The 25,959-nt window shown below is 41.8% G+C and overlaps 1 protein-coding gene across 1 annotated transcript; it reads right to left on the bottom strand.

The window, feature by feature from the left end:
• Positions 1 to 4,668: 4,668 nt before the first annotated feature.
• LOC116506167 lies at positions 4,669 to 23,043 on the bottom strand. The gene is made up of 12 exons (XM_032213819.1): positions 23,022 to 23,043; positions 20,602 to 20,729; positions 18,783 to 18,917; positions 17,314 to 17,393; positions 16,297 to 16,402; positions 15,798 to 15,893; positions 14,954 to 15,058; positions 13,500 to 13,635; positions 12,080 to 12,171; positions 9,942 to 10,094; positions 8,870 to 8,966; positions 4,669 to 5,708 (listed from the first exon to the last, which is right to left on the bottom strand). Exons 1-11 carry the CDS (start codon positions 23,041 to 23,043, stop codon positions 8,871 to 8,873), a joined length of 1,149 nt encoding a protein of 382 aa, XP_032069710.1. The 3' UTR covers positions 4,669 to 5,708; position 8,870.
• Positions 23,044 to 25,959: the final 2,916 nt, after the last annotated feature.

Raw genomic sequence — 25,959 nt, 5'->3', positions numbered from 1 at the left:
GGTGTCTTGCATCGCGGTGGTTTCATGGGCGCGGCTGCACACGCAAGAACTGCAATGGTTCCTGCTCCCTCTCCAGAGGAAGAAGGACAGCAACTCCAGACGGGTGGTGTGGGTCCCACCGAAGGTCCTCCAATCCCTCCGATGGTGGCAGACGGAAGCCCTCCTCAAAGGCACACGCTTCAGGGAGCCAAAGCGGCTGATAATCACCACAGATGCCAGCCTCTTCGGCTGGGGTGCTCATCTGGGAACAGCGGTGATCCAGGGCAGGTGGTTGTAGGCGGAGCTCGCCCACAACATCAACTGGCTGGAGCTCCGGGCCGCAAGACTCGCCCTGCGCCACTTCCTCGACCAGGTCAGAGGCCGCGATGTACTGATTCTGACGGACAACATCGCCGCCAAAGCCTACATCAACCACCAGGGCGGCACGCAGTCTCTGGTGCTGATGTCGGAAGCGGAGACTCTGGGTCGCTGGGCGGAGAATCATCTGGCGTCGATACGAGCAGACCACATCTTTGGCGTGGACAACGTGACAGCGGACTGGCTCAGCAGAACCACCATCCAGTCCTCGGAATGGCGCCTGCACCCGAGACTGTTTTACCAGCTGTCTCAGAGGTTCAGCCACCCGGTGGTCAACCTGTTTGCCTCGCCGGCCAATGCCCAACTTCCAAGATACTTCACCCGGTTCCATTGCCCCGGGGCGGAGGGCACGGACGCTCTACGATCCCGCTGGCCTCCGGGTCGACTGTACACCTTCCCACCGCTTCCTCTGATACCACATGTCATTCGGAAGATTCTGGAGGAGGCTGCGGAGGTGCTTCTAGTCGCTCCTTACTGGCCGAGGAGGACGTGGTTCACCGACCTAGTCAGCCTGTCGGTGTCCTGGCCATGGCACATACCTCAGGACCAAATCTCCCTCAGCCAGGAGGTCGTCCAACATCCGGAGCCCCAGTGGCTGCAACTGGCCGTCTGGCACTTGAGGGGGACCTCCTGAGGCTTCATTGCTTCTCCGACAGAGTCATCCAGACAATTCAGGCCTCCAGACGACCATCCACCGTCAGAATCTACGAGGCTACGTGGATGGCCTTTTCCAGTTGGTGACTCAACCACCATCTTGTGGCATCCTCCGCGACCATTCCGCAAGTCCTTGAATTTCTACAGGACGGTTTGGACAAGGCCTGGCACCAAACACTCTCCGTAGACAGGTGGCCGCCCTGAGCACCATCCTGTCTTCTGACTCTCAGCTACCGATTTCACGACATCCTCAGGTCAAGGGGTTCCTGAAGGGGGCGTCCAACCTTTGCCCGCCCACCATTCACAGATACCCTACCTGGGACTTGACTGTTGTGCTGCAGGCTTTGACCGCATCACCCTTTGAGCCGTTGCGGACGGTGGGCCTACGCCACCTTACACTAAAGACCGCCTTCCTGATCACCATCACCTCCGCCCGCAGAATTTCGGAGTTGGCCGCCTTATCTGTCAGAGGCGACCTTTGCATTTTCCACTCCGACAGAGTCATATTGAGACTGGACCCTGCCTTTGTCCCGAAGATTAATTCAGTCTTCCACAGAGCGCAGGAAGTGATACTCCCTGACTTTTGCCCTCGTCCCAAGCACCAGAGGGAAGTCACTTGGCACAAATTGGATGTGCGGCGGGCGGTGTGCATTTACATCAAGCGAACGGCTCCTTTCTGAAAATCGGAGGCATTATTTGTGTCATTCCAGCTGGCCTCCATGGGGAAGAAAGTCACGTCCTCTACCATCGGACGCTGGCTCAGAGCGTGCATCAAGATGTCCTACGAGACTCAGGCCAGACCGGTTCCCTCGCGCATAACAGCACACTCTACGAGGAGCGCTGCGACTTCAGCCGCCTGGGCTACGCAAGCGCCAATTGAAGAAATCTGCCGTGCTGCGACGTGGTCTGGTCCGTCTCCATTTATACGTAACTATAGATTGGACACTTTCGCCTCTGCTGAGGCATCATTTGGGAGGAGAGTTCTACAGAGGGTCGTGGCAAGCACCGCGGCCCCGGACTTTTCTTTTTCCCTCCCAACTTCGACATAGCTTGGGCATGTCCCGAGCTTGGACACTCCAAGCAGCGCCTAGGAGAAAGACCATTGGCTTACCTGAATGGTCATTCTCGAGGCGCTGTGGAGTGTCCAAACCCGCCCTTAAGGTGGGGCCGCGAGGTGTGTTTTTAGCACCTTCGTGTCTTGGACTTGGACTTGGACTAGTTCGGTCATGGACTATCGATCTCCTTCATTTTTTAAAACTGAGCCTCTGGAGCAACCAGGAGGCGGAGCTACAACAAAGTTTCAAACTCAGTTCCTTGGGCAGCAAGCTGAAGTTAACCCGAGCTTGGACACTCCGCAGCGCCTCGAGAACGACCATTCAGGTAAGCCAATGGTCTTTTTAAAGAATGGAATTCCCTCAGTTAGGGCAATCTTGCTTGCTAGATGGATAAATCTTTTACTGGGCTCATATGTAAACTGATTATGATCCAATCTAATCAGCTTAATCAAGGAGGAACATATAATCACCCAACTCCCATATGGTGACTCTAGGCAGCTATGATAATATTTAAAAAAAATAGCTGTGAACTAAAACATGACATTAAAATATAGACAATATTTTGTTAGTCTTTCATTAGTCCCTAACAATAATGCAGTGTGTGTGTGTTTGTGTGTGTCATAAATAAGGTGACCAGATTTTCAGATTGGTAAAGAGGGACACCTTTGACCGGAGGGGGTGGGGGTGTTGATTAAAAATTTTATACAGAGCAACACAAATTTTCATACAACGCAAAAATAGTATTGTAATATTTTTTTTATTTCAACATAACTACAATTTACAAATATAAATTGTAATTGTTGCCAAACATCAACATTTTGATCACGTGACCATGAGGATGCTGCAATGGTCGCTAAGTGTGAAAATGGTCGCTAAGTATGAAAAATGGTTATCAGTCACTTTTTTCAATGCCATTGTAACTTTGGTCACTATACCACCTTTCTGGCCACAGTTCTTAAGTGAATAACTGCAGCTGATAAGTTAGTAACATAAGTGAATCTGGTTTCCCCATTTGACTTTGTCAAAAGGTGATTACATGACCCCAGGACACTGAAACCATCATAAATACGAATCTGTTGCCAAACATCAAAATTTTGATCGCGTGACCATGAGGATGCTGCAACGGTTGCTAAGTGTGAAAATGGTCGCTAAGTGTGAAAAATGGTCATCAGTCACTTTTTTCAATGCCATTGTAACTTTGGTCCCTAAGCCCATTATACCACCTTTCTTGCCACAGTTCTTAAGTGAATAACTGCAGCTGGTATTTTGTATTTTGGACAGAATCTTTTTTTAAATAGCCTTTAAATTTAAAAAAAGAATCTACACAGAATAAACTGAAATAAAACATTTCAAACTATTCTTTCTATGCACAATATATTTCAAAGTATTGTGCATAGAATTTTTAAACATCGTTTCACTTCAATTTATTTTGGATAGAATCTTTTTTTAAATAGTCTAAGACAATTTAAAAAAAGAAAATCCACACAGAATTTTAAAAAATTCTATGCACAATAAATAAAATATTATTTTAAAATACATTAAAAAAATAAAAGAAAAAAACCCAGCTCACTTACCAGCAGGCTTGCACTACAAGTCAACCCAGAATGATGTAGATGTTAATACAAAGAACTGAGCAAATTGAAATGGTGAAATTAGTCAGGGAAATATTTTTCAAAGAAACTTTGCCACCATTTTGGAGCAGACCTCCAACCTCCGTGCCCCTCCCCTCCAGAAAATCCAGGAAGTAACAGTCGCTTCCCTCTCTAGCCAAGTGTTTCCTGGAGCTCTATGGTACTTGGTCATTTTTTCTTATAAAAGTGAGTAAAAGGGGCGCGGGGGGGGGGGCGTTTTGTTGCTTTAATGTTTTAATATCTTCAATGAAAGTACTGAGACAGAGACAGAGAGGGATTAGACAGGGTGTCTTTTGTCTTGCCCCGGTTAGGATTTCTTAAGCAAATCCACTGGGCTTTCAACATGAAGCCAGAAAATCGGGACTTTTTTAAAATGGCCCGGGACATGGGATAAATTGTTATAAAGCATGACCATCCCGCTGAAATTGGGACGTCTGGTCACCTTAGTCATAAATGAAACAATCTCTTAACAACCTTTATAGATTCCAGTCAAAGTTTCACAGCTGCTCCTTAAAACATATATTGAAGGCCTTTCCTCATATGCACCTCATTGGATAATCAATATGTCTAGTGGTGGGATTCAAATAATTTAACAACCAGTTCTCTGCCCTAATGATTTCTTCAAACAACCAGTTCACCAAACTGCTCAGAAGGTTAACAACCAGTTCTCCCGAAGTGGTGCGAACTGGCTGAATCCCACCATTGAATATGTCTGCCAAAATGGGAAGAGAGGAGTTGGCTATCTTTCCATGACATTGTCTTCAAAACATTCATAGGTTATGAGTGAAAAAGTCTTAAATCATTCCTAGCTGTTTAAGTCAAGCTAGGACTTTCACTGTTAAGCCAATAGTATCAAACAATACTCCTATAATAAGGCTATTGATTATTTCCCATTGCTTTAGAGCAGAGGTGGAGAACTATGGTCCTTTTATGACTTGTGGACTTCAACTCCCAGAATTCCTGAGTCAGCCATGTTGGCTCAGGAATTCTGGCAGTTGAAGTCCACAAATCATAAAAGGGACATAATTTCCCACCTCTGCTTTAGAGGAAAGTGAGGCCCACCTCATCTCCCACACACCTTAAAAAGAAGATGCCTCTAATCATTTTCAGAGAACAAAGCTGAACATCAGTCATGCCGAGAGCTTAAACCCTTAGATTTCTCTTTGTCACTCTTAATTTTCAATTAAGACTGCAAAGTAATCTATGGGCAGTTGATTATGGGCGATGGCCGATGGGCAAATGTTACAGACTATAAATATTTAGAACAGCCAGAAGCTGTTTGCAGAAATTCTTTTGCTCATATTAATATATGCCAAGCGTAACAGAAACAAGAACGATTTAAATAGAACAGCAGAGAAAAGAAGTTCTGTGTTTTTTCAGCTGGCTGCTAATGTAATAATCACATTGTTCTTTTTATGACCTCTTTCTGGGTGACTGCATCCTTGTAATACCTTCTCAATCTAAAAGAAAAAAGGATTTATGAAATGCCACAAACCCTGGAATCTTTGTCTTCAGGAGTTGGTTCAAAAGTAAGAGTAAGAAATAAATAAGGGTAAGATCTCACATAAGCATAAACCTTCACAAAAATATATACAGTAATTTAATCAGAAATCACCTTGCTTGCTTAATGAAATAGTAATAATAGTAATACAAAGAAATTTGGCTGTGGCCCTTGGAGTCACTGAACGATGCACCAATATAGCGTGTATCATTCACTGCTTCCCTGGTGACACCATACCTAGGCATATGCTGCCTGGTGCTTTTAAGTGCCCGTTATATTGAATGCTACTCTGTGATCCAGCACAAAATTAGTTCTGGGTGGAAACAATCTCTAGGTTCTTCAAGGTTCCTAGGGAGAAAAAAATGGCTTCTCACTATTAGGGATGGGAGGAGGAAACAAGTTAAACCACAACAGGGAACAGTTGAAAACAGACTGAAAATCCTTCTCTCCCACTATTCTTGTCCTCCTTTCTTAAGTGGTTCATTCTTTCAGTCCTCAGGAGTATGGCACCTGGATTTAAAAAAAAGGGGGAACTTATTCAGATTAGATAAATTATACATAGGAAACATTACTGCATGGATGTTAAATATAAAGGCAGCATTTAGAAGAAATTGTGTAGACTCTTATCCAAAAGAACTGCTTTTATCTTATTGGTAAAATGAACAAATGATCATGTCCCTTCTGAGGATTAATCATTGAATATCAGCTTTCTCCAGGCTGCAGCACAATATTTTGACACTACAGTTGCTAAAATTTCTAATTAGTACAGGAATTGATTTTTTAAATGTCTGGAAACGAAGCATTGGAGAAGGAAGGAGGAGATGAGCTGTAGCTTATTCATCACCATTGGTTGTTTCTTCTTCTTCTTCTTCTTCTTCTTCTTCTTCTTCTTCTTCTTCTTCTTCTTCTTCTTCTTCTTCTTCTTCTCCTCCTCCTCCTCCTCCTCCTCCTCCTCCTCCTCCTCCTCCTCCTCCTCCTTCTCCTTCCTCCTCTTCTTCCTCCCCCCCCTTAGGAATGGAAGTTGTGGTCCCAATTTTGATTGAGGAAGGACTAACTGTAGTCATGGGCATCTCTTGGGGCACAGATAGAGAGGGTAAATAGGAAAGGTAAAAGCGACTTTTATTAAATCTCCATCCTTCAACAGATTGACCGGCAGTGGCCAATGTATCCAATTGACATTTCTGATTACGATAGTGATACAAGAAATTGAGCCTTGTAATAGCTCCTTTGAGAATAAATGTCAATATTATTTAGTTATTGGGATTATTATTTGGGCAAATTTCACATCAAAGGTTGTGATTAAAGGAGGGGTATCAACATTGTCAGCTTTAACATAATCAGCCAGTCATTTAAAGTCCACAACTCTTAAAAATTGCCAAGGTTGGATCCCCCTGGATTAAAAGTTATTCAGTAAGAAGAGAATAAAGGCAGTCAATCCAAACAGAACTCAGAAGATAACATCACTGCAATAAATATTCAGGTACTCTTGGAAACTTTCAATTAAAGACAAGGATGTTTCTAAGAACCAATAACTGTTGCTAATATATATATATATATATATATATATATGTGTGTATGTGTGTGTGTGTGTGTGTGTGTGTGTGTGTGTGTATATATATCTATCTATATCTATCTATATCTATATCTATATCATCTATATCTAATCTATATCTATATCTATATCTATATCTATATCTATATAGATATAGATATAGATATAGATATAGATATAGATATAGATATAGATATAGATATAGATATAGATATAGATATAGATATAGATATAGATATAGATATTTAAGTCACAACCCCTGGTATGCCCAAATATGGGAGTAAGGTCACTACTTCCATTCTCAGTCCATCGGCTCGTCATAAGAGACCATCCAGACAGAAACCCAATATTTTTACTGTTGCCTTTATTACATTTGTGTTGTGTTTGTGCTGATAAATAAATCAGGTTCGAATCCCAGTAAGGGTATGGCTAGCTGATGAGAGCTAAATAGCTTGAAATAGATCTATACTAGTCTCCCTTTATTTATTTATCAGCACAAACACAACATATATACATATATATACATATACATACATACATACATACATACATACATACATACATGTGTTTTTTTATTTGTGCTGATAAATAAATAAAGGGAGACTAGTATAGATCTATTTCAAGCTATTTAGCTCTCATCAGCTAGCCATACCCTTACTGGGATTCGAACCTGTGCTGTATTGCATCTTAGGCAAACGTCTTAGCCATTATGCCACAGGTCTCCTCCTTATCAGCTGAAGCCAGGGAAAAAGGTATATATTTAGTGTCACAACCCCTGGTAAGCCCCAATTATGGGAGGAAGCTAACTGCTCCCATCATCTGTCAATCGGCTCGTCACAAGAGTCCATCACAACAGAAACCCAATATTTTTACTGTTGCCTTTGTTATATTTGTGTTTTTTTATTTGTGCTGATAAATAAATAAAGGGAGACTAGTATAGATCTATTTCAAGCTATTTAGCTCTCATCAGCTAGCCATACCCAGAGCTAAATATATACCTTCTTCCCTGGCTTCAGCTGATAAGGAGGAGACCTGTGGCATAATGGCTAAGACGTTTGCCTAAGATGCAATACAGCACAGGTTTGAATCCCAGTAAGGGTATGTATGTATGTATGTTGTGATTATATATCTCTCACCTAATTAGCCTGCTTCTCTCTACGCTAAACAAGCTAATAGATAGAGTGTTATAATTTATTCATAATCTCTTGTAAAGATTATGAACCACTTTTTTTTTTGCAACCTTCAAAAAAGGAAGCTGGATTACATAATTCACAACAAAAACAATTACAAATTACTGAGGTTTTTAAACCTTTTAAGACCAAAGAAACAGAAAAGATAGTTACATCTCATGACTGGTCCATAGATCCTACTCCTTTGAAGGCACTTTCTACCCAGCATAAACAAACAAACAAACAAACAAACAAATAAATAATAAAACTGGTGTGAATTGCTTGCTTTTATTGAGAGTCAAGAGCTCAACTACAGATTTACCTGCAGAAATTATAGAAGTGATGGTTGAGAACAAATAAAAGGATTTTATCTTTTATGATGTATGCTCATTAACCAATTTTTGTACTATGACTTTGTAGCAGACAACTCAATTGCCCCCACCTCTATTTTGGATATTTTAAAGCAGGGGTCCCAACCCACAGCCGGTGGCCCACTAAAGAGACAAGCCCGTGTGCAAAGTTCCACTCGTGTGTGAGCGGAGCTTCACCTGTGAGTGCAAGCACCCTCCATTTGTGCGCAAAGGTCTATTCATATGACTGAAGGGCGCTTGCATGCCGCTTACACAAATGGAACTCTGCATACGTGTTTGCGCCTGCCACTCACATGCCCTCCCCGCACCAGGCTGGGCTGCCAAGCTGAAATGGTTGGGGACCACGGTTTTACAGTAAAGCAGTACTCTATTAATAAGATAAGTAATAAAATAAGATAATTATGGAATGGAATGTGGAAGTTCTCTGAGTCAAAATCCTTTAAACTGAGTGCAAAATGATTTCATTTAATGTACCAATAAAGAGGAGTCAATCCAGACCTTTCCTGTCTGACTGTGATGGAGTCTCCTTTTGCTTGAAAAGTTTGTGCTGTAGCCCTGCCACTTGACCAACAGCCTTACCTTAATTTGGGAGAAAGTTTTGCAATGCTTCAGGCACCTCTCGGAGAATCCGAAGCTTGTGAAGTTGCATGTAGATCTCCTTCTCCACGTCTTCTGCCTGGAGATGCGGGGAGCGGAAGCCCAACCCCAAAACAAAGAATCAGACATTGTGGGGCAATTTCTATATTGGCAGAAACAGACCTCTCGTGGTTTCCTCTCACAAGTTCCTTAAAAATAAGTTTGTAGTTTTAGGTTGCAACACTTTTTATTCTTGACCTGTGGCCATGCTGACTAATGAGAACTGTAGTAGGGCACAATGTTATCTGGAATGCATCAGGTTGCCTCTCCTTATGGAATGGAAAGCCTGTCTAGTTTCATTATCAACCAATAGTCCTTTCCTTCCCTTTATTCAGTTTTCCATCAGATTAAGAATTCTGGATAATTCAAAAAGTTGTGTGCTGTTTTGTTGCCCTTTGTTTGGCCTACTGAATATACTGCCCTTATGTAGATAGATTTGGTTATTTTATTGGCCTGAAGTACGTGCCTCAAGGGCTCAGCTGCTAAGACACTGAGCTTGTCAAGCAGAAAGGTCAGCAGTTCAGCAGTTCGAATCCCTAGCACTGTGTAACAGAGTGAGCTCTAGTTACTTATCCCAGCTTCTGCCGACCTAGCAGTTCAAAAGCATGTAAAAAATGCAAGTAGACAAGTAGGGACCACCTTTGGTGGGAAGATAACAGTGTTCCGTGTGCCTTTGACATTTAGTCATGCTGGCCACATGACCACGGAGATGTCTTCAGACAGCGCTGACTCTTTAGCTTAGAAATTGAGATGAGCACTGCCCTCTAGAGTCGGGAACGACTGCCACATATGTGCGAGGGGAACCTTTGCCTTTACCTTACATGCCTCAGACATCTTAAGGGAATGGTGCTGAAGAACATAAACTATTTGCAATGCTACTATTTGACTTCTGCATGAGACTCTCATCATCCTTTTCCATTCCACCAGGAGTGATTTCATGCAATGCCTATTTGTACTGGGGTGAGGAATGTGGCCCTGTGATTTCCTCGCATATAAATCAAATCAAATAGCTTACCGATTCCCGCATTAATTCTGCTGTCTTCCCCAAGAGGGAATAAACTAGAAGAATTCCAGCTTGACTTATCCTCATCAAGGGATCATACATGGCCAGCAAGGAGGTCTGCAGAAAAGCTCTCTTCTGATCTTCTGTGAAGATGTTCTTGAATATCTGGAACCAACACGTGGTCATGTTACTATCCAAGCATGGTAGGAATGTTATTCAATGAGTTTGTTTTAAAAAGCTATAATGGCAATTTCAAACAATACAAACTACTTAGAACTGGTGTGTCCAAGTGCCATAGGTTTGGGGGTTGCAGTACAAATGGGTGGGCTATATAACATGATTTAAAAATTTAACAATGATATTTTAGCATCTAGAATTAATTGCGATGCCCACTTCTCTTCCACCTAACTTAAAATTAAAAGTAAAATCAAACAGAGAACTTTAAACTTTTCTTTCCCAACCACCTGAAAGTATTTGCCATTTTTTCCTCTATAAAACCAAATTTTTCCAAGTCAACTGATGTCCCCAAATCTGGACATGTATTGCCAGTTTTGTCTAGTGGTTCAAACACCAGGCTAGAAAGCAGAAGACGAGTTCAAGTCCTGCCTTAGCCATTAAAGCCAGCTGGGTCAGTCACTTCCTCAGCCCAACTCACCTCAAATGGTGGTGGTTGTGGGGTAAATAGGAGGAGGAAGATGTGTGGGATATGTTCATCACCTTGGCTTGATTGTAAAAATAATAAAGGTGGGATACAAGTAAATAAACAAAATGTGTTCTTGGTAAGTATTATAATTGAGAAGAGACTTGAAGATAGGAGGAAGTCATATTTTTTTCCTCATTATTCTTTCTGAAACCTCTCTATTTTGGATGATGGAAATACCGGTATATATATTTAAGCTGATGCTGGGCATCTTGTGTTCAGAATGGGAAAATACAATTTCTGGAACTCAAGGAAGCGAGTTTCTTTTCTCTAAGTGATAGCTTTCAATATCACCAGTTCAAACCAAACTATAATTCCTTTCATGTTTCTGAGGATGCAGAAGTTGCTGTCATTGATGGTGGCTTCACTTAATAAATATGTCAAAATGGTCCATTCCTACTACCAAATAGTAAAAAGACATTTTCATTGATGTGTCCATGTTTCACCAGGATCAGCTCTATCATTAGATATAATATGTGCTTTGGGAGATGGACTGAGCAGGCAATAGTTGGGACTAAATGGCATCCCTGCTGCTATCCAAGATGGCTTTTCCCCTGTAGTTAACATGCATGCTTTTCATAAAAGGCAAAGCCCTGATCGGCAACCTAGAAGCATGGCATACCCCCCCCCCCCCCCCAAATACTTGCAATGAACTAACATGCCTTATGAAAGTTAGGCATCTGTTTACTAATACATAAGGCATATTAGTTCATTGCAAGATATTGGGGAGGGGGATACCACGCTTCTTTAGGCTACTTCTCACAATGTGTTGTTGAAAAGACCCCTATAGACTGACCTATATAAACCTATATAAACCAGATTACAGGCAGTCCTTGACTTACAGCCAAATTTTGAGCCCAAAATTTCTGTTGTTAAGTGAAATATTTGTTAAGTGAGTTTTGCCCCATTTTGCCACCTTTCTTGCTACGGTAGTTAAGTGAATCACTGCAGTTAATATGTTGGTAACTGGGTTGTTAAAGGAATCTGGCTTCCTCATTGACTTTGCTTGTCCAAAGTTTCCAAAAGGGAGGTCACATGACCTTGGGACACAGCAACGGTCATAAGTATGAACCAGTTGCCAAGCATTTGCATTTTTAATCACATGATCATGGGGAAGCTACAAGCGTGGTTAATTGTGAAAAATGATCATGTCACTTTGTTCAGTGCTGTTCTGACTTGGAACAGTCACTGTTGTAAGTCAAAGACTACCTTTAATGAGTAGCAGGATTGCTGTTATACAAAGCAGGGGTCTCTAACCCTGGCAACTTTAAGACTTGTGGACTTCAACTCCCAGAATTCCTCAGCCAGCTTTGCTGGCTGAGGAACTCTGAGAGTTGAAGTTCTCAAGTCTTAAAGTTGCCAGGGTTAGAGACCCCTGATACGAAGGATGTGCATGATCCTCCTTGGCCTATTGGCCTATTTCACACACACACCCAAAAGCGGGTCTTACCTCACCCACCCTGCAGGCATCAAGATAAGCCAGCATCTTCTTGTCTTCTGTTTCCTGGCACCATAACTCTATGGGCTCTGTTGTGCTGAATCCTAAAAAGGAGACAACAGAGGCCTAATTCCCATTCCCCCCTGCATGATGAGCCTTTGCAATTGTACAGCTGGCTAGCTTTCTGGACATATTTCTATCACGCATGGACTTGAAGCTGATTTTTTCTTCTGAGGGCACCTTCTCTGAAACATTTCCATCTAATTCTGGCTGTAATATGAAGCCAGATTTGAGAAACAATTCTGCAAGAGGGTTGAGGGGAATACATCCTATTTCTTATTTATGTAAAAGTAAGGCCTAACATGTTGAGGATGCTTCATGTTGAAGGGACATGCATTTTAAAATAAAAGAAAGAGAGAGAGGGAGGAAGAGAGAGAGGGAGAGAGAAAGAAGAAGGAAAAAAGAAAGGAAGGAAGGACAGGAAGGAAAAGAAAGAAAGAAGGAAGGAAGGAAAGAAAGAAAAAGAAAGAAAGAAAGAAAGAAAGAAAGAAAGAAAGAAAGAAAGAAAGAAAGAAAGATAATATCACACCATGGCAACTTTCAATTGGTTGCTGATTCTTTGCTACGTGAGCCACCTTTATGGAAGAAAAATGTATATGAAAGATATGAAGGACTGTGAGTGCTGACCATAAGGTGTTTGTTATCTGGAATCCCTACAAATAAATCCAAAACCAGAATGAGAGTCACTCACTCCTCCAGCCAAGGAGGAGAAAATGTGACAGATGAACTGGATTTCAGCATTAGCATCAGAATTTCTAAGAATGCAGCTGTGGTGAGATAAGAAACATTTGTCCTGTCTCCTCACATAGAAGAAAGAAAGATTTGGCCAGTAGAGTTCAGATGATCCATAGCTACTCCTGCAATATCTAAAACCACACTTTGAAAAACGCTCTGAAATAAGGACAGTCAGATTGTGGCTCTTGCTGGAGTAGAATTCCTAGCTTCACTCACCACTGTGATTCCCAAATTTTCTATCATTATACCTCCCCTTGCCTCCCTTTTCACTGTTTTGAAGGTGCAAAACTAGATCTTCCACCACTATCTTCCCTGTAGTCTGCTATGTGTGTCTTCCTATCAGCCCTGCCTCAGCCTCAGCCTTCCAGCTGTACTTCATCAAGATTGGTAGTCCCCTTTCCCTTTCCTTTTCATCATCCCCCACACCTCAAATGATTTTTCCCAGTCCATTAGATCTTCATAGTATAGTTTGGTGGTTTTTTTAATCCTGTGATTTCTTTAAAGGTTTCACACCATCACTCCCCTTCTGAAAGTTTTTTCATATTCCTCACTCCCAGTTTGGGAGCTTCTGCTCTCTAAGAAGGTAAACAGGAGCTCTCGGGGATGACCCATTCTCTCCTAAGCAGGCTTCACTTACCCATATGATTCAGGAGGAGTTGGTAAAGGCAGTTAATGGCATCTCTGGCTTGGTAGCTCACCTCTTCCACTGAATCTGTGATACAAACTGCAAATTGTGCTACCTGGTGTCCCAAACCAGGTAGTTCCCCAGATTTCTAGGAAGGAAGGAAGGAAAAGAGAAGGAGTCTTCTCTTTATGTTTTGTGTTAGCTTTTCATTTCATTTTTTTAAAAACTCTCCTTTAAGTGACCAGCAGCTAAGGAAGGACCTCTGCATCAGTGTGAAGCAATCGCCTGATTTCTGGAATGAGAAACTATCAAAAAGGATACTGTATTTTGGAGGGGATGATGGGTGTAAGATTTAAATAGGCTTTAGATATTGAACAAGTAGTCCTCAACTTACAACAGTTCACTTAGTGAATTTTCAGACTTACTACAATACCAGTGGTGGGTTTCAGTTTATTTTACTACTGGTTTGCTTGTGTGACATCCGGGCGGGTGGGCGGAGCCTCCTGCCGCCGCCACTACCAGTTCGCCCGATTTGGGGTGAACCGGCAGAAATTCACCTCTGTACGGTACTGAAAAAAGTAACATGACCATTTTTCACACTGACGGTGTAGTAAGACCTGAATAGCCAGAAATTCACCTTACCCCATCACTTACAAGAAAGTGAAAACTCCCAAGATCTTGTGCAATAGCACCGACATCTTGCAAGTTTTCACTGCACTTATGCATTATTATGCAAATCCGACTGAAAACACTGATTCCCTTCAAGAGTGGCAGTGCAAAGCAATTTACTGCTCAGCCTGCAAGAGAGATCTAGTTTAAGGAAGAGAATCAGATTGGTATAGTATAGGTGTTGGCTTAGAAACCAAGAGACTGTGAGTTCTAGCCCTGCCTTAGGCATGAAAGCCAACTGGTGACTTTGGGCACTCACTCTCAGCCTAATTCACTTCATGAGGTTGCTGTGGAAAAAAGAGGGGACAGGAGTATTAGGCATGCCTCCAATAATAATAAAAAATAGTATTTCAAAAAAATATTCAGTTGGGAATATCAGCATCCAGTGGAGGAATAGATTTTTAAAAATTATGATCTATCCTCAGTTATAATCTTCATGGAAGACTACAACATTACATAGAATAGCTTCTCTCAAACTGGTGGTGCTCATAAGGGTGGAATTTCAACTCTTAAAACTCCCAACTGATACGATCACTTAATGCCATAGAAAAATTGCCTTTCAACTTGAGGCTCTTCTTTTCCCACCCGTAATCAATGGGAAAACTACTGTATTTTCGGAGTATAAAACACCCCCCCCCCCCAAAAGAGGGTGAAAATCTGGGTGCGTCTTTACCTACGGAAAGTAGGTTCTCTGTAAGTTTAAGTTTAGTTAGGATCAAAGTTTTATAAACAGGAAAGGGGTGATTGGTGTATTCTTTCAATATGCTTAGTATCTCAAAGTTCAAATCATCACCTACCTCAAAATTTGATTGCTGGTTCACATGGCGAAGTAAGGAGATGCTGCAATTAATGGCTCTGAACCTCTCTTGAGGGTCTTGTGAACGAATCCAGAAATTGATGTGCTGTGGAAGGAAATAGGAAGTCAGAAAAAGATTGGCCTATCGTATCTTCATCCAGATAATATCCAACTTTTATTGATATCTATGGGAGAGGTGGTATGCTGCCAGTTTGCACCAGTTCAGGCGAACTGGTAGTGGCGGGGGTGTGATGCTCCACCCACCCACCTACCCAGACATCATTAAGGATCTTGCCCAGATGTGCTGCGTGCAAGCAAAGTGAGTGCGGGGGTGCGCATGCTGCCGCTACCGAACTGGTAGTGAAGAAAATAGAATACCATCTCTGAACTATGGCCACTCAAGAGTCTTGACCCTTTTTGCTCCATTTCTTGAATTTGAACATTTTTTAAATTTTATTTTTGCTACTGAGTACTGACTGCTTGAGATTAGGCCAGTGATGTTATAATGTCAAAAGTGACAGAATCAAAATTCAAAGATGGGACAATCGAAACCTTTGAAGTAAGGGGGGGGGACCAGCCCAAAATAAGGAGGGTTTATGGGGTGAAAAGACTTGAGACCTCTTTTTTATTCCTGAGAATTTGTTTGCAGCTCTGAAACAATGTATTGGAAATGTTGACCTACCACTTTAAATCTCTAGAGGTCATTGAAGAAATTTTGGGGAACCTGGAGAAATCTAGAGGCTTCAGGTTGTATGTGTTAAGATGTATTAAGTTCAATTTCAACCTCTCCCACTCATACTAACCTCAAGAAGAACCCCACCACCATCTTCTCTTTAGCCTCTTACCTCTAATATAAATAGGAGATGGCTGATGGTAGGTGCCTCAGACAGCAGGCCCTTCAGCATCATGTCCAGGGTGTCAAAGGATGATCTGTACAGCGCCTGTAAAGGAAGAAAATTCTGCAGGCCGATCTCCCAGGATGGAATTCTCTAACTTCATTACAAACCAGCTATCTAAAGAGGAGTAAATTTATTACGGCACAAGTCCTCATGGATTTATGCATCTCCATTTCATTAGATACGCAAGTATTGTTATTGTTGCTTTGTGTGTCTTAGCACACACATGTGCACACACCTGAATATAAGTTATGTGAATTTGTCATAATAACATGAATTATATTATGTGAATTTAGGAAAAAGAAGATGGCATCTACTCCTCCCTTATTGATTTCTGGGACGTACATTTCTACAGCACAGTCCTCAGCATGGAAGATCACTCAATGACATGAGTTTAAAAAGCACAGCATATTTGCCCCCAGACCAGCAAAGTTGCATCCCAATTTACCACACTATGAGGTTCGGTTGTTTGCGTTTCCATGCTGAATATACCGTGAAGAGCTAGTCGCAAAATACCTGTTTCTAGGTCAGAAGCAAGCGAGGGCTTCATTTTGCTGGTAAAATAAAGAGAGAAGGCATAGATTATGCAATGGGAAACAGGGCCCGGGTGCCTTATTTAATAGAAATAGGCAACCTCCCACCATGTGTGTTTGTGTGTCTATGTCAATAGAGCAAGAGCTAGATCGGGATATAAAAGAAAGAAGGGAAATCATTCTAAGACTTCTGGTTTATAAAGGAGAACTAAAAGCAGGTTATTTTTACTGGGCAACTATCAATGACTTTAATTTAATACATTTTAATAGCAATAGCACTTAGACTTGTATACCACTTCATTGTGCTTTTACAGCCCTCTCTAAGTGGTTTACAGGGTCAGCCTATTGCCCCCAACAATCTGGGTCCTCATTTTACCCACCTCGGAAGGATGGAAGGCTGAGTCAACCTTGCCCCTGGTGAAATTTGAACTGCTGAACTGCAGCTAGCAGTCAGCTGAAGTAGCCTGCAGTACTGCACTCTAGCCACTGTGTCACCTCCGCTCTTAAATATAACATTTGTCATCAGAAAGAAAGGACAGCGTAACAATTAATGTACAAGTAAAAAAATGAAGGTGAAAATATCTGAGTGCTGTCAAGCTGTTAGTGGCAGAATCAACAAAACAAGTCCTTATATTTGTTAGCAGAGCAAAGATTGAGAGTTTAGAGAATACTGATAGAAATGGGAGGCCAAGAAGAGACCGTGGTGGTGGTGGGGAGAGATGGTTTATGCAGTATTGAAGAGAAGAACAGCATGCAGTGGAATAGCTATGGCTGACCTTGAGCATCTGAATTTGTTCCTAAAATGAAGAGGGTCACAAATGCTGCTAACTGGAGCTACCGTTTCCCCTAATTTGGCTTTATAAAGAAACAAACCCCCAGCTGCAGAACTAGCACAAAGGTGTTTTTTTTTTGTTTTGTTAGGTAGCAGCTACCTCAGGTTGTAGACAGCGAGCATAGAACAGGAGAGAATGAAAGATGGGACTGAGTGACTGGGCAGTGTCTCCATCACCATCTGAAAGAGATGGAGGAAAATGTCAATGGGGCAAGAGTATTTGCACGCTGCTCGGTCAGGCTTCTTGTCCTCTGCTAGTCTTGTGGTCTGATTTGATGCTAAAGGAGCTCATTTACTTTCACTCTTTAGCATCAGAGAAGGGAATGATGGGAGCAGGCAAAGGAGCCCTCTTTGAGTAACAGTTTTCAGTAACAAGGAACACTTTTGATTAATCCCAAAGGTGCTTTTTCCCCCCAAGAGGCAACTCCCAGAAGCTTCTTCAGCTCTGACTGGATAATGGGGAATGGAAGGATTTATACTCCTGTTTATACACCATCCAGTCAGAGCTGAAGAAGCTTCTTGGATCCAGTTGCCTCTTGAAAAAGCACCTTGGCCCCTTGGGACAACCATGACCTGGATGACTGACAATCTCCATGGACACTTTTGATTTATGTTTCTAGTAGTATGCAAATTTCCCTTGTGGAATATAGATTTTGATAAAAACTGGTTCAGACCAGCCAGATGCAAAGCCTATGCAAAAAGCAGAACTTGACTAACCTGAAAATTCATTATAATGTGGCAAACACCCCTCCTGTATATGCAATTAGGCATGAACAAGATCATGCTAAGATTATCAAGCAATTCTATGAACTGTTCCATGGTACATATACAGCCACTGAACATGCTTACTAGATGCTTGATGACTCAAATGAAGTTATCAAGCCAATTGAAGAACACAAATATGTTTGAACTGGGTATAAAATGATTATTTCCCTTTTAAGGGGCCTCCCACCTTGTATCCACAAAGACCTTTTTTATTTATGCATAAATAATGAGTTATTAATCTACCTTTCCGGTTTGGATCCTATTTTGCCAAAGGCACATTGGTCTAAAAACCTTGCCATGTTTTACGGTAATGGATTGCCTCCATTTTTCTCTTCTGTTTACTTCCACCAGAGGTGGTATTCAGCAGTTCTGACCAGTTCTGGAGAACCAGTAGCGGAAATTTTGAGTAGTTCGGAGAACCGATAAATACTACCTCTGACTGGCCCCACCCCCATCTATTCTCTGCCTCCCGATCCCAGCTGATTGGGAGGAAATGGGGATTTTGCAGTATCTTTCCCTTGCCATGCCCACCAAACCACACCACGAAGCCATACCATGCCCACCTAGACATGCCTACAGAACTGGTAGCTAAAGTTTTTGAATCTCACCACTGACTTCCACTGTTCCTTGATTAGAACAGCCAGGGAAACTTTGTCTCAGAACTTGATTTGGTGGCATATGTCTTAATTCCGCCAACAAGGGCTGCTTCCCCCTGTTAATTCTGCCTTGAAAATCCAAGGCTTACTTTCCACTATTTGGTAGCCACCTTCCCACTTGGTCTGATTGGAGTTGGCTCTCACTTACCACTAGTGCCTCAGTCAACTGATTTTTTGAATATGGAAGATCCAGTGTGTCTTGGCCACATTTTTGTGCAGCCACGCAACTTGCAGAAATGGCACGCAGGAAACTAATGTTTTCTTCATGGTTATCCAGGAACTGCTGCAATGGTTAATAATTAGAGTTATTAACACAGGTATAATTTCACTATTTTATCGTTATTAATCATTAATGGGATTAAAAAATAGTATGCAGGTGTACAAATGAGTCCAATACCAAAGTAGACTCTATTCTCAGGCTTGCAAGCTAAAAAGGTAGCACAAAAGGAAAAGAAGGCTTTTGAGAGAATGGGGCTTTTCACTGGCTCTTTAATTTACTTGTGGTTAAATATTCACAAAAAGTTTCTGAAACTTCCACCCAGAGGTTTCAGATGGAGGACTAAATAAAGAACATTTGGTCACTTCCTTTGATTCCACATTGTGATTGTAATATTCCACTAGCTTCCTCTTAAGGGAGGGGCAAGTTGCCACATGAAAAATGAAGCTTAGCTCATGTAGAACAGAGCTATCCAACTTTGGCAACTTTAAGACTTGTGGACTTCAAATGGCTGGCCAAGGGATTCTGGGAATTGAAGTCCACTGGTATTAAAAGATGCCAATGTTGGACATCCCTGATGCTGATTTATCTTCTCCCCCCTCTACATGGGGAAATATAATATTGAATTTTCCCACAGGGAGAAGAAAAGAGGGTGGCTGAGTCTTCCCTTTCACAGTAGATGATCTAGTGTTTAATGTGGTTTGGGGGAGGGATCAATTTCTTTCTTTCTTTGGGATAGGATGCATAATAACTACTGTATATACAGACATTTATGCCATCAAAACTGTCCTTTTAGGATAGGGGAAAGCATGCTGAATACAGAAAAAACTAAGAATATGGATTGTGAGATAAGGAAAAGAAGCCTAATGAAAACATAGTTATTAATAGAAGATATTTAATTAAGATTAATTGACATTGGAGTGTGAAAATTAATTGGCTTGGCTTCTATGTAATTTCATTTCTAGTTTGTTTTTAAAGTGCATGTGTTTATGTTTGTGAAATGTCACACAGATACAATTAGCATATGAATAAATATCCAAATAACCTAGTAGTTATACTACATCCTTTTCTCATCCTCTTATTAAGAAAAACATCACAAATACACTCCAGCCCAAGTCTTGTGGAAAAGCAAAGCCTTTTAACTAGTTCTCCAAATAGTATCAGGGAAGGGTTCATTCTAGTTTTGCAGGAAAGAGGGGAAAGAGGAACTGTTCCAAAGAAAGGGGATTGTTCCATAGATAGCCCCTCCATCATATCACTTTGTGGACAAGATCTCATAATATATCCTCTGTCATAGACAAGATCAGACAGGTAGAATCTACCTAGAGCAGAGAGTCTCACAGATACCCAGATTTAAAACCATATGGGACTTTAGAGGTGATATCTAATACCTTAGGTTGCCCCTGGAAGCCAAGTGACAGCCACAGTATATGTATCCTGTTTCCCCAAAAATAAGACCTCCCCTGATAATAAGCCCAACCATGCTTTTAAGTCATACACTAAAATAAGCTCTCCCCTGAAAATAAGCTCTTCTCAAAAATATTGCAACACAGCAGAAGCCATGAGGTGGCCACGCTCACTGCCTCCTGCACCTCAAAAATGATAACCTCCCCAAAAATAAGGCCAAGTGCTTATTTCTGGGGTCAAAAGAAAATAAGACCCTGTCTTGTTTTTGAGGAAACATGGTAGCTGTCAAGATTTCTTCTTTAAAGATTGGTTGCTTTCTTCAGGAGCAATACAGAAGCCATACCTTGTCATCTCTGTGAGCATTTTCCATGAGGGTTACAATAGCTTCCACATCCAACAGGTGGTTGGGTTGCTCTGATTCAGCTGATATGAAGGATAGGCATGTGGAATCCACAGTGTCTGTTGTTGAAACTGTGGGAAAGATGCAACAAGAGAATGGGGGATGGCTCAGCAAGGGAATGGTAGCATGTAGGAGACAAAATCTTAGCTTTCTCATCAAGGCAAGTTCTTACCCTTCTTCTCTTTAAATGCAATTTGTTTCGTTATGACATTGGGAGAAGTTGGTTAACTTCTGGTAGACACCCAAAGGTGCTTTTTCAAGGGGCAACTGGACTTCCTTGTTTTTCTTTGAAGATGTTTTGCTTCTCATCCAAGAGACTTCTTCAGCTCTGACTGGATGGTGGAGAATGGAAGGATTTATATTCCTTGCGTACAACTGGTCATTTGCATTCTTTTAGAGAGTCATTAAGCCCACTAGGAGGTTTATTTGTGTCCTCAGGGTCACCTGACTAGTGCAAATGGGTGTGGAGTCTTCTTGGAACTGCTGAAAGGACTGTGTTATAGACTGGTTATATTTTATCCCAGCAAAGATGGGAAAGAAAGAGAACTAAAACACATCAAGGAAGCCCTCAGAATGTATGGCTATCCCAACTGGGCCTACATCAAATCCGAAAAAAGACCCAGTGGAAGCTTGTCCATAACAGAAGAAAACAAAAAATGAAGCAATGTTGTCATTCCATATATTCCAGGAATATCTGAAAAGCTCAAGAGGATCTTCAGTCAACACAACATGTGTACACACTTTAAGCCCAAGAATACACTAAGGCAGAAGCTTGTCTACCCCAAGGATAAAACACCCAGACACAAACTAAGCAATGTGGTATATGCAGTACAATGCAGTGACACATGTGTAGACCTGTACATTGGGGGAACAAAATAACTATAAATGCATGACACAACATAGGAGAACAAACCCATCAGGACAAGATTCAGCAGTCCACCTGCATTTAAAAGACAAAGGCCACTCTTTTGAAGATAGCAAACTCCACATTTTGGATGGAGAGGTCCACTGGTTTGAAAGAGAGGTCAAAGAAGCTATCTATGACAAAATTAAAGAGCCCTTTCGCAACAGAGGGGGAGGGATACGGCATCATCCATATCCAGTCTACAACACAGTCCTTTCAACAATTCCAAGAAGCCTCCACACCTATTTGCACTACTCAAGTGACCTTGAGGACACAGATAAACCTCCAAGAGGCCTCAATGACTCTCTAAAGGAATGCAAATGACCAGCTGTCTGCAAGAAATATCAACCCTTCCATTCCTCACCATTCAGTCAGAGCTGAAGAAGCTTTTTGGAGGAGAAATGAAAAGCAAGGAAGTCCAGTTGCCTCTTGAAAAAGCACCTTGGGACAACCATGACCTGGATGACTGAGAATCTCTATAGACATTTTAGTAGACACTAACTTTTTTTAAAAAAAAGTTAATATATTGATAGAGGAGAATATCTGTAATGCAAGGTTGAAATGAAGGGTTCTTGGTGCTCTCTGAGCTTGATTGTTTTCTTGTTTTCTTGGTCTCTAAAATTCTATTACCGTATTTTTTAACTATAAGACTCACTGGAGTATGAGATCCACCAAGATTTTGAAGAGGTAAATTAAAAAAAAACATTTTTGTCCTCCCTGGCCCCCAGGAGCACTCTGCAGACCTCCCAAAACCTTTGCATGCCCTGTTTTTTGTGGGAAATGATGCATTTGTTTGGGAGGCTTGCAAAGTGCACCTGGGGGCCAGGAAGGGCAAAAATGCGCCCCGTGGGGTGTTTGGAAGGTGAAAAACGGGCCTGTTTTTTTACAAAAATAATGGGCTCGTTTTTTTTGCAAAAACTGTGTGCAGAGGGTTTGGAAGGCTGTAGAGTGCTCCTGGGGACTGGGGAGGGGAAAATGAACAAAAAATGGCCTGGTTTTTTTTGCGAAAATGGGCCCTTTAAAAAAAAGGGGGGGGGTGTGCAGAGAGTTTGGAAGGCCTGCAGAGTGCTCCTGGGGCTTGGGGGGGGGGGGGCAAAACATACCTCCATTTTTGTGAAAAATGGATCCTTTTTCACTGTTTTTTGCCCTCCCCAGCCCCCAGGAGCACTCTACAGGCCTTCCGAACCCTCTTTGTGTCCATTTTTGCAAAAAATGGGATGTACGGGACAGGGTTTCGGGAGGCCAAAAATGCTGTATTCAGTATATACAGTAAGACACACCCAGATTTTCACCCTCTTTTGGGGGGGGAAGGGTGTGTCTTATACTCCAAAAAATACAGTACTTGAGCCAATAGAAATTGGGAACATTTAGGATTGCCTTAATTTACCCAAGTGAGTTTTACCTACTACTCCCTTTACCTACTGCTCGCTTTCCCTCTTATACCTTAGGCTCCCCTTACTTGTGGTATCAGATCGCCTCATATTTGTGCTCTCTGTGGCAATGCTGATCGCGAATGAATTGGCTTGTTTGGAATAATTATCCACCGGGTCACTTTTGGAACTTGGTGTGTTTTGTTGCTTTTCTGCCTGTGGTTTGAAACCCTGGGGACTGATTTTACAATTACTGCAGCAGGTCCAGAATGTTCTAACTTTTTCCCCATCGCTGATTGAATTGTCCCTGCTTGCTCGACAAAAGTGAAATGCCCGGGATCTTGTTGGCGATTTCTCGAGGCTTCTTGTTGGTGACCTCTGTTTGCTTCCCATGCTTTGGCCACCTTGAGAGGCAGAAACTAAAGAAGTGGCTGGTCGTCGGTCCGGGCTGCATTCATTCTCCTCTTCTGTGGCTCCCACATTGGCATTCCTATTTTGAATGAGGATCCGAAGCCTTTCTAGCCTGAACAGATAATGAGAAAGGGAGGATTTAGCAATTCCCACTTGGACATGCTACCAGCCGTCTGAACTATCTCAAACTTTCATGGGCCTCTTGTGCAGTTTATTAAAGAACTTCTATTTCTCTTGGACCAAAATTCTCCTATCTATCCTTTCTACTCTCTGCTCCAAATCACTGTTTCTTATCCAGCAGTTAATAAGGTCAGAAACTGAGCTCATTCAGCATTCAAGCATCCAGGTGGGTTGATTCATTTTATTGAGGGGGGTTGATTCAATCATTATAAGAGCCATGGTGGCACAGTGATTAGAATGCAGTACTGCAGGCTATCTCTGCTAACTGCAAGCAGTTCGATTCTCACTGGCTCAAGGGGTTGACTCATCCTTCCGAGTTCATAAAATGAGGACCCAGATTGTTGGGGCAATATGCTGACTCTGTAAACCGGGTAGGGAGGGCTGTGAAGTTGTATACAAGTCTGTGCTATTGCTATTATTTCAGATGAAATGAGACCTTACTTAGTTAGGATTTCTCTGTCCTTTTAGAATAGTTATTTATTAATGATATATGAGAAGGATTGTTATTTTACCATTGTTATGGGAACTCTTGGGGTTATCCTGGTTGCCATTCCATATATGCTTATTACAGTGGTGGGATTCAAATAATTTAATAACTGGTTCTCAGCCCTAATGATTTCTTCCAACAAACAGTTCATCTAACTGCTCAGAAAGTTAACAACCAGTTCTCCCTAAGTGGTGCGAACTGGCTGAATCCCAACACTGGTTTATTATAATTGTCTTTTGTGATTTCTGGTGCCTTGTTCTTTATGGAATTTTGAACTTTATATGTTCAATCCAAACTTGCTGGGTCACGTATAAATTTCAAACAGCATTGTTAGTTCTGGACTTAATGCCACCTCCCTGCCTTCCAAATTTCACACTTCATTGTCACTCGATGACTCAGGGGAAAAAACTGCAATCTGTTTTGATATAAAAAGTGGTGGCATCTTTGTGTCCCTTCTCCACATTATATCTGGGCTGCATATTTCAACGGGACTGCTAGATGACTATGAAGAGGTAAGAGGAGGGGAGAGGTAAGGGAAGAAGGAAGGGAAAGGTGGAAGGAAAGAAGTAGAGAAGGGAGGGAGGGAGAAAAGTAAGAGAGAAGAAGGAAACAGGCGAGGGATGTAAACAAAGCTACCCAAATGGAATATTATAATTCTATAAATGGAATGACAAATATATAAGAACCATGAATGTAAAAAAAGAATAATAACTAGGTGAATGTATACCTATAATTGTATATAAAGAACAAAAAATAAAAAAAAATTTAAAAGCCAATTCTTTGCTGCCATTTAGAAGTTGATTTTTGGCAGCCCAGATGGGAGCAACTCCCTTGTTTATGCAGAATCACCCAATTAATTTTATTTATGATCAGTGACATATTTCCAGGGCCCGCAAGACTTTGTGGACTTTGCTGCAAGAAATCAATGTCTGTAGGAGGGGTGTAGTTACTTATTCACACCACTGCTGCAATAAGGTGAAATGGAAGAAGATATTTGAAATTCACTTTGTTGATATTGTGTACATTCTGGCAGAGGACAACCATTATACAATACTAGCCAGTTCGGAGTACAGTCAGTTCTTAACATATAACTACAACTTTCTGCTGGCAAGCAGTTCATGATTCTAAATTCTGATGGGAAATTTCTACCCTTTTTCTTCCATTTTTGTTCATCACTGGCTTTGTACCTGATAACTTGTCAAATGGAAGTCTCTCTTTTGTACAAGAGGATAGATGGCCAGACATACCACGACAGACACAGAGACCATTAAAATATTGTACTTACATTTCTGAATGTTAGGTTTTATTCTGCTTTCCCTTCAAGAAGTGGACAAGGAGAAAGAAGTATTGCTCTTTGGTCCTAGTACAAATCAGGAGAGAATTCACAAGCCGATAAAATCATCCACCAAGCAATGTAACAAGGGGCAGGCTTCAAAAATTTCAGCAACGGGTTCTCTGCCTGGTTGCTGGGTATGACCATAGTGGGTCTGGCCTAGTCAGCCTCCTGCACCATGGCGGGAGGGGGGTGATTTTGCCTTCCCCAGGCTCTGCATGGGCCCTGCACTTACCTCGCATCCAAAACGGGCTGTGTGGAGACTCCTGGGAGGGATGGGGTGGGATGGGAGGGGTCAGCCAGGGATGAGATTTGGAGGTTCTCTGAACCAGCCATAATGTTAGCTACGGCTTCTCCCGAACCCGGGCGAACTCATAGCAGCCCACCCCTGAATGTAACACAAAAGCGCACGTACACACAGAAGACATCCCAGGTGAAGAGTATCAGATTCAGTGAATATTACCCCAAATGCCTTAGATTTGATATTTTTCTTTCTACTTCACTCTCTGTCTCTCTCACAAATGCGCTTTTCTAATTGGGAACAGGCAATTTTTCTGAAGAGTTTAAGGGATAGTTGGTGATTATGGCTTCTGTACTTTTCATAGAGTCTTTCAAA

The sequence above is a fragment of the Thamnophis elegans genome, chromosome 3, assembly GCF_009769535.1.
Source record: "Thamnophis elegans isolate rThaEle1 chromosome 3, rThaEle1.pri, whole genome shotgun sequence".
NCBI classification, from domain to species: Eukaryota; Metazoa; Chordata; class Lepidosauria; order Squamata; family Colubridae; genus Thamnophis; species Thamnophis elegans.
The sequence above is the reverse complement of the archived record's forward strand: the minus strand, read 5'-3'. Positions and strand labels throughout refer to the sequence as shown.